At 55.7% G+C, this 9,355-nt stretch overlaps 1 protein-coding gene across 2 annotated transcripts in view; it reads right to left on the bottom strand.

Moving 5' to 3' along the window:
• Positions 1 to 8,516, bottom strand: part of TMPRSS6 (transmembrane protease, serine 6) — a 43,205-nt gene extending 34,689 nt beyond the window's left edge. Inside the window, exons 1-2 of one of the 2 annotated variants that reach the window (XM_011978924.1) lie at positions 8,446 to 8,516; positions 4,040 to 4,236 (exon numbers count right to left, since the gene is read on the bottom strand). In XM_011978924.1, the coding sequence (XP_011834314.1) occupies positions 4,040 to 4,235 (196 nt within the window). In that variant the 5' untranslated portion in view covers position 4,236; positions 8,446 to 8,516. Of the gene's footprint in view, positions 1 to 4,039; positions 4,237 to 4,331; positions 4,473 to 8,445 lie in introns of those variants that run through there. The other variant, XM_011978923.1, reaches the window with a different exon arrangement.
• Positions 8,517 to 9,355: the final 839 nt, after the last annotated feature.

Raw genomic sequence — 9,355 nt, 5'->3', positions numbered from 1 at the left:
GGGCACAGGGCTGGTGGCACGGGGACTATGGTGAGGACCCGGGCTGAAAGCCTGTTTGACTGGAGCAATCAGGGATGGGGAGGGGTGGCAAGGAGCTGGGGCCTCCGCAGGGCAGGGCCCACTGGGTCTTTACCCGAAGAACAAGGGAAACCGTGAAAGGTTTAAAATCAGGAATGATGTCATCATACTTCTGTTTTGCAAAGACTATTTTGGCTGAAGTGAAGAGGGTAGACTCATAGCCCTGGTTTACACCCCTATTTATCCACTCAACAAATACTTCCTGAGAGCCTGCTATGTGTAGGAACTGAGCCAAAGCACTTGGGACTATATGAGCAAAACAACGAACAGAACAATCAAGAAAAAACTGCCCTTAATAGCTTGCAGACTAGCAAGGAATCAGACAGTAAACCACACATAGCGTATAACAGGTTAGAGGTGATCAGTGCGGTGGAAACCAGGGCGTGGGGCGGGCTGCAGTATGGAGGTCAGGGAAGAAGATGATGTACATCTGTGGAAAGAGTGTCACAGGCAGGGGCAAGTGCAAAGGCCTGGTGTGGTTCAGGAGCAGCAAAGAGTGAGCAACGGGACAGCAGGAGGGTATGAGATTGGGAAGGGGACAGCAGGAGGGTATGAGATTGGGAAGGGGACAGCAGGAGGGTATGAGATTGGGAAGGGGACAGCAGGAGGGTATGAGATTGGGAAGGGGAGAGGCCGGGTAGGGCTTGTCAGGCCTGGGAGGACTCGGGCTTTCACCCTGGGTAAGATGGGAGGAATGGGAGGTGTTTTGTTTTGTTTTGTTTGTTTTTGAGACGGAGTTTCGCTCTTGTTGCCCAGGCTGGAGTGCAATGGTGCGATGTTGGCTCACCACAACCTCTGCCTCCCGGGTTCAAGCGATTCTCCTGCCTCAGCCTCTCGAGTAGCTGGGATTACAGGCATGTGCCACCATGCCCTGTTAATTTTGCATTTTTAGTAGAGACAGGGTTTCTCCCTGTTGGTCAGGCTGGTCTCGAACTCCCGACCTCAGGTGATCCATCCACCTCGGCCTCCCAAAGTGCTGGGATTACAGGCGTGAGCCACGTGCCTGGTCCCACGCGAGATTTTAAGCAGGGAAATTAGAGGATTTGGTTTGCTTCATCAAATGGTCCCTCTGCTGTTATGTTGAGAAAGGCTCTAAGAAGGCAGGGGAGAGGCAGGGAGAGCATTGAGGACACACCTGCAGGGCTCCAGGGCAGAGATGTCCAAGGGGACAGAGCCTGGCCCCGGCTGCGGCAGAGGAGAGGGTGGGAAGTGATTGGCTTCAGCCATTTTTGATGTATTTTGGAGTCAGAGATGACCAGGTTTGCTGGCAAATTGGGGCTGGGGTGGAAAAGAAAGAGAGGAGTAAGGGGAAGGTGCCAGAAAGAAGTAGTCTTGGACTGAGATGTGGGAGGTGCAGGTCTGGGGGAAATTATGCAGAGACCTCACGGTCTGAACGCCTGGGGTCTGAGATGCTCCTTAGACATATGAAAGGAAGAGCAGGGGCAGCTCTAGGGTCAAGCTCAAGGGAGAGGCCCAGGCTAGAAATGCAAACGTGGGTGTCATCAGGGTATAAAGGGCACTCGAAGCTAAGGGTAGCAGATGAGATCACGAAAGAAGTGGTGGAGAGAGAAAGGAGAGGCCCCCCCATCATCAGGGACACAGAAAAAGCAACCTGCTGAGCAGAAAGGACCCAGTGGCGGCCCAGAGTCAAGAGAGGAAAGGGCATCTGGAGGTGGGAGTGAGCCCCCGGGTCAAGTGCAATGAAGACTGAGAACTGGACATTGGATTTAGCAACCTGGTGAGCTTGACAATGGCCGTTGGAGTTGGGGGGCAGGGGGAACCAGGTTGGAAAGGGCACAGAGAGACTCGGTGTGTGGACTGACAGCTCCTTCAAGGAGCAGAGAAATGGGGGAGGCACCCCAAGGGACACTGATAGACGCTGCTGCTGGGGGAAAGAGGGCATCCTTGCTGGTGCCGGGCCATTGTGTGCGCAGAGGGAGCGGGATCGGGGGCTCCGGAGGAGTGCACGTGATGCAGCTGGGAGGGCAGGTGGGCCGACATGTGTGGGGCTTCTCTTCTAAGCCATTCTGTTTTCTCACTGAAGCAAGAGACAGGGGCAGGCGGGTGCTGGGGGCTTGAGAACATATAAAACTCCTGCCTGGGAGAGCAGGAAAGGAAAAGGACCCAGGAAATATGGTTAGTGGTATTAAGGGCTCTGCTACCATCCTCCTTGGGGAGCCGGCCCCACCCTCTCCTAGGGCCAGGCTGCCCTCCTCGCTTGGGGCCTGTGCACCAGTGTCACCGGCCACTTGTGTACCTCCTCTTCCAGACAGGGCGGGGCATGTCTCTGATCCACCTCCTTGCCCAGCACCCAGTCTCAGGAGCACAGCCTGGTCCAGGCGGGAGGAGTCTTTCAAACAGCTCCCAAAGTGCCTCCTCCAACCCTTAATCCCTCTGTGGGGGAGTTGGCTACCCCCAGCCGAGGCTTGGGAGCACTCACCCCTTGGGTCCTCAGCCCCATGGAGCACCTCTCCTGGGGTGGGGATGATTTACCCCAGGAGCATAATCAGGGGGAATTAAACTCCTCTGCAAAGAGAAATAATTGGCAGGTGAGTTACTGCCCCTCCAGCCCGGTGCCCCATGGTTTACCCTGAAGACTCATTAGCCCGAAACCTGAGGAGGCCCCCACAGCCCTGTGCTGTCTGGGGCACTGGCTTCTTGCCGGTGGTGAAATGTACACAGCGTCTAATGCCTGCGTTGCTCAACTCTGGGTAGAATCACTGTAAGTCATTGCAAGCAGGCCCATGTCAGACCTGGGGTTCCCAACTGCGTCACTCCCAGAGGCTGGTTCCAGACACCACCAACGCTGACCCCCTTGGATCTAGGCCTACGTGGATTTCTCTCCACTGCTGCAAGGTTGGTCCCCAGGTTGCTTTCAACAGGCCTGGAATTCCACCAGGAGATTCGGCCAGTAAAAGCACTAGCTAACCTTCGCAGGATGTTTAATGGGATGCCTCTGATCACACAGGCAGCTGGATTGTTCCTGCTGTGGCCTCCCAGCCCTCAGCTTTCTCTGTCCCAGCACATGCTGTGCTTTAGCGTAAGTGTCAGGTCTGACGCCTTGGCTAAATCACAAGGACAGGGGCTGACCCCAGTACCTGGCACGCAGGAGGTGCTTGGCACTGAATAAATGAACGAATGAATGGGTCTCCTACAGTGTACAGTGTATAGGCACAGTCTAGTTTGGTTTCTCCATTACTTCCCACTGTCAAAGGCAGAAGGAAGAGGATCGACTCCATCAATCTTAGAGAAAGATAATAGATGCTCAAGAGCATTTATTCAATGAATGAATGAATGGAAGCCTGGATGAATGGGCCCAGAGCACAGGCCAGTTGCTCCCCAAGCACCAGGGCACTGACTGAGGGCTGTGAGATCAGGGAGGGGCCGGCCATAATTAAGGACATGGGAGAGGCCCCCAAGGCTAGCTGCTCTCCAGCTGCCGGCTCCATCCCCCATTCATGCTGGACCCTGGAGACCTAGAGGGGATAGAACTGTGGTCCCCACCCTAGAGGAGAACCCAGGCGGGGCTCAAGTGAGCAGAGGCACTAATTGGTACCAGGCACCATGAGTGCCTCTGGGCCTCCTTCAGGCCTGGGTTGGCTCCAAGCCTCAGGGGCAACCCAGGAGGACTGTAGGCAAGGGAAGGCAATGTTTATGCTCTGGGGGATGGTTGGTTCACAAGAACTGACTGCTAGGAGAGCCCACTTTCCCCACCTGGTAGGGAGCCTTGGGGCACTTTGCCCAAGCGGGAAGCAGGCCTGAGCCATAGGACCTGGAGCCAGGCTCTGACAGTGTCTCCAGCTGGCAGGACAGGGAGGGAGACCCAGAGAGGAGAAGTGACTTGCCCAAGATCACACAGCAACATGCTAAGCACGGCTGAGCCTGGAACCCAGTTCTGTCCTGCTGTGCCTGCTATTAAGTCCTCCCCAGGTGCCTCTCCCAGGCGGTCCCACAACGTTACCTAGGAAATACCAGAGTAGCACCCCCACCGAAGTCAGCACAATCAGGGTCAGCCACAGGGGCGCCAGGCGGAGGTAGCCCTGGGCTTTTCTCTTGGAGTCCTCACGGGCCTTGAACATCCCCTCCGGCTCCGCTTCCTCGCCATCACCTCCGTCCCCCTGCCCACCAGCCACCTGGGGGGCCTTGGCCACAGGCATCCTGCCAGAGAAACAGACCGAAGTTGGAATCAGCCTCGCATTTGCAAGGGAGCCTCTGCTGAGCACTGGTGGGGTACAGAAGCAGGACTTCCCTGCCTTTTGGAGTGGAAGAGTAACAACATCAGGCGGCAGTGACCGGAAGTGGGTGCCGAGACAGTTCACAGAGGAGCGAAGTGCATCTCAAGGCAGCTCACCCCAGAGGGCAGGCACCAGAGCGGGACTGGGTGTGGCTCAAGAACCCCACCTTTGCTTCCCGCTGGCTTCCCTATGGTCAGAGGACAGACGGAGGTCTCAGTGCCTGAACACCCACCTCCCTAGAAGCTGCACCCACAGACAGAACTGAAGTACATGGGGTGCATTCTGTAGGCATCGGACCTCTTGCCCTCATTTCCCTTCCACGCAAGGAATGCTGTTTCTTGCTCCTGGTTCTGGTTCGCAGAGCTTCCCACCACACCCACACAGCCGATGCACTTAGCCCCTGCCCCAGAATCCCCTGAGCTGGCACTGTGCTGGGCCAGGGACCTGCCTTCCTTCACAGAGTACCATCTCTCTCACCTTTCTACTCTCAAACTCTCACAGCAGAGGAAGGGAACAAAAACTAATACTCATTTCGTGCCCTCATGAGACATTTCACACTTAATCTTCAGGTCACCCAGGGATGTGGAACCATTGTCCCATGTTTTCTTCCTCAAGCCCACACCACATGGGTACTTCACCTGCATTATCTCACTTAAACCTCCAGTTCTGTACCCATTGAACAGATGAGGAAACTGAGACCCAGAGTGTTCTAGCAATAACGCAGTCTAGGGCTTTTCCTAGCCCCATTTTTCCAATGTGAGTTGAATACCTGGCATTCACTCTCAGATGCATTTTACAGATTAAAAAAAAAAACCATGAAGCCCAGAGAGGCTAAGCCACTTGCCCAAGGTCACACAGCAGGAAAGTGGAGGTTGAGTCTGGATGTCTGACTCCCTGCTTTTTCCACTAATCTAAGATGCCTCCCATAAATGAGCTGTTGATTAACAAATCATGATTCAATAGCAACTGAATGTCACCCCTCTCCATGTTCCAGGGTTCCAACTCTATTTTGAGAGGCTTTGAAGCAAATATCCCAATGTATTTGGCCTTTCAGGCAGGTTTCCCCACAGTACAGAGAAAGCCTTTGACCCGCCCAGCAGGAGAGCAAGGGCTCCACACTACTGGGAAGTTCATCTCCTCTTACTGTATCCACAAATACTGAGTAGCTTTAAAATGCACCCCAGGGCCGGGCGCGGTGGCTCACGCCTGTAATCCCAACACCTCAGGTGGGTGGATCACCTGAGGTCAGGAGTTCGAGATCAGCCTGGCCAATATGGTGAAACCCTGTCACTATGAAAAATACAAAAATTAGCCGGGCGTGGTGGTGGGCGCCTGTAATCCCAGCTACTCGGGAGGCTGAGGCAGGAGAATCACTTGAACCCCGGCAAGGGAGGTTGCAGTATGCCAAGATCATGCCATTGTACTCCAGCCTGGGTGACAGAGCAAGACTCTGCTCAAAAAAAACCATTAAAAAAATAAAATTAATAAAATGCACCCCAGATGCAGGCGGGGGCTTCCTTTGGGCTGTGTCTTGGGGTTTTACAAAGTGGGTTTCCAAAAATGTGGCTCTTTAGTGACGCTCAAAATCCTCCTAGGTGGATATGAAGGGTCCTGGCCCTTCTCCCAGCTTCCCAGCTCCCTCCAGCTCCCCTTGGCATCCTTCCCAGCTAAGGGTCTTTGGTGTCCAGCCACAGTGACTCTGTTGAGCGGTCCCCATCAGAAACAAGGAAGGGAGGGACTGCAGGGGACCCTCATTGGGCATGGCACCCCCCTCCACACCCTAAGCTAGGATATTCCCACATGTGGGATGGGCCCTACTGGCTTTTATGGGGCCAAGGCCAGGGAATGGTAAATGGTAAATGTCCGGCAATGGGCAATGGGTGGGAGAGCCCTGCCCACTTCCTCAAATGTTCACAGTATCCCTGGTGCCCTACTACCTCTCAGATAGTCAGTGTAAAGAGAGGGAAACTGAGGCTCAGAGAAGGTCATGGGTCCATTAGAGGAGCCCCGAAGAGGGGCAGCTCAGGGTGAAGTGCTTCGTGGGCCTCCCCTCCCCTCTCATCCTCCAAGCCAGGCCTCCTTCTCTATGCAGATTTTGCCTCCCTCTCAATAGCCCTCGCATCCATCTGGGAGGACTTGAGCAGCACAGAGGGGTTCATTTTCAGGAAACCCTCTGTAAAAACCCAAGCCATGGTCCAAATGGTGGTAGTGGGAAATTAACTGCCCCAGGCTCATCATAACTTCCCACCCAGGCCGGGCGCGGTGGCTCAAGTTTGTAATCCTAGCACTTTGGGAGGCCGAGGCAGGCGGATCACCAGGTCAGGAGATCGAGACCATCCTGGCTAACAAGGTGAAATCCCGTCTCTACTAAAAATACAAAAAAACACTGCGTGTTGTCACTATGTGCCCTGTCCACAAGCCTCCCACGGCTTCCATCCAACTAGAACTCAGTCCCAAAAGGCCCAGGGGCTAGGTTTTCTGTCCTCTTCGCTGAATGGGAGTTTGCTCCTTGCTGAGCCTGGGATGCTTTCCTTTCTGCTTGCCTCATAGCTCCCTCCTTTACCTGCTCCAAGGTGTCACATGTCACCTTTCCAGAGAAGCCTTCCCTGGGCACTCCCCTGTCTCTCCTGCATTTTTCTTTATAGCAATGACTGAGGCCTAAATTGCCTGATATGCAAATACATCGTTTATCTGTCTCCTCCCTGTCTGTAAGCTGCGTGAGAGCCGAGTCTGGTACTCAGCGGACACTCAGTAACTGTTGAACGAATGAATGACAAGGTCCCAGCTCCTTCCTCCCCACGGAACTCCAAGGTGCTGTGTGCATATGTGGCCTGGCCACCTTCTCCTGCCTCCTTTTATCTCACCCTCTCTTCTCCCCGTCACACCCCGGGGACACTGAACTTCCTTCCCTTGGTAAGAAATTTTAACAATGGGATGGTAGCAAACATTTACGGATTAAGAGCAGCCAGCCAGCACCAAGAGCCCTCCTGGACCTTGAGCCCTGTCAGTGCTTGTTCACAGCCAGGCATCCCCACACTCTTCCTTCTGCCTGGGCCCCCACCTCCCAGCCTGGCCAGCTCTTATGTGGCCCGTGTCACCTCCGCTCAGACCTCACCTCTTTGCAGCTCTCCCAGAGTGCCCTAGAAGGAGCAGCTGTGCCTCGCGATGTGCGGTTCACCTATGGGCACTCTCTCTGCCCCTCACATTGACCTCCTGGAAGCGGGGACTGTGCCCCAATTGCCACAGGGGCCTGAAGCAGTCCTGCAGCTCTGAGCACCTGGACCCCACCCTGGCACCTGCTCTTCACTCCCTCCTGCCCTTCTGGCCATTGGCGGCTCTCGAGTCTGCCCGCTGGAGGCTGAGCTCCTTGGGGCGGGGCCGCCACTCCCCGGCAATGCAGATCTGTATCCAATCACTGCGTGTGAACTCCTACCATGTGCCAGCCCTGCGCTGGGCGGCGCTGCGAACTCCACTGCAGCCTCCAACAGCCTGGGGTGTGTGCTTTGCTGACTCTGTTTAATGGCTGGGGAAACTGAGGTAGAGAGCAGTAACATGACTTACCCGAGGTCCCTTAGCCAGGGCAGAGCAGAGCAGAGCGGAGACTCTGGGCTAGGGTTGTAGGTGCATCTTTCAGTGAAGTCATTAGGTCCTAGAGACCTGAGAGTGTGGGAGACTGGGCGGGGCTCCCTTCCACACATATAAACACATTCACAGACCCACAGATGTACACAGGTGGAGACATGCGAGGGATATTCATGACACAAAAATTCACAGATGCACGCCCTTCCCACACACACACGAACATACACACGAACACACACACAAACACACAGACACATACACGCCAACTCTGAGCCTTCGAGCCCAGGGTCCCGTGCTTAAGTCAGTACACAGGTGCAATGTGGGGCTCTGGGCCTGTCTCCTACACCAGAAGGCCCAGTTGGGGTACCGGGTATGGAGGGGGCAGCACGTCCAGTCCTGCGAGGCAGGGGTAGGGTGGCCTCTGCCTTCCTCCTGTCCCTGCCGCCTGAATCCCAGGCCACCAACCACCCAGCACTGATGCTGTGCCTGTCCACACACCTGGTGTCACCCTGCATGGTCCCTCCCCTCCCCAGCTCTGTGGGCCCCTCACCTTCTGCTCACTGATCACCCTCTGGCCGATGAGGCCCTGCAGGCCTGGCCTTGGAGCAGGGTAGGTGACTCAGGCCCCAGGGAGCCAGGCCCAGCTCTTAGGGTGGACACTGTCACTAAGTCATTTATAGATCCTGGTCCCCTGTTCTGGAGGCCCCCGCTTACCTTTGGGAGTGGCGGATAGGTGCTGGGCCTGCACGCAGGCCTCAGGAGCCTTTGTTTGTCCAGGCCAAGGCCTCCCTACCCCCACCGGGCCAGCCCGGCCTGGATCAATGGCCTAGAGCCATGGCCAGGGTGTCTGGCCCTTGTCCCCTGTGGCCTGTGGCCCCAGGCTCCATGGGGCTCCTCCTGCTGGGCCCAGGACGGCACTGTGACTGAGGACAGGTAAACAGGCAGGAGGCAGGAGAAGGCAGGGCCGGCCCGCCCCATCCCCCCACCCATGGGCACCCCAGAGGCTGGCAGGCAGGTGCGGGAGATCTGAGCTCTCCCCCGAGGCCTGTTGCCTGGTGACATGCCTGCCTGGTTACAGCCCCTGGTCCCCAAGAGCATGAGGTAGGGGCGGTCAAGGACTGGGGACTATGTAGAGCCCAGTGCAGGTGAGTGCAGGGGCTCACACAGGTGAGGCCAGGTGCTTACCTGGACGGGAGAGACTAAAGGAGCTACAGGCCTGAGAGAGAGTAAAGGAGGCTGGGCCCATGTACTCTGGGGACTGGAGAGGAGAACGGAGAGGCAGGGGTGGGGTTTGATGCTATTTTCTGTTTATTTGAATTCCTACCTTGTTCCTTTTTTTTTTTTTTTGCGGGGGGGGGTGGGGATAGAGTCTCACTCTGTTAACTAGGCTAGAGTGCAGTGGTACGATTTCAGCTCACTGCAACCTCCACTTCCCCAGGTTCAAGCAATTCTCTTGCCTC

The sequence above is a fragment of the Mandrillus leucophaeus genome, unplaced genomic scaffold (assembly GCF_000951045.1).
Source record: "Mandrillus leucophaeus isolate KB7577 unplaced genomic scaffold, Mleu.le_1.0 Scaffold2, whole genome shotgun sequence".
Taxonomy (NCBI): Eukaryota; Metazoa; Chordata; class Mammalia; order Primates; family Cercopithecidae; genus Mandrillus; species Mandrillus leucophaeus.
This window is presented reverse-complemented; position numbering and strand designations above follow the sequence as displayed.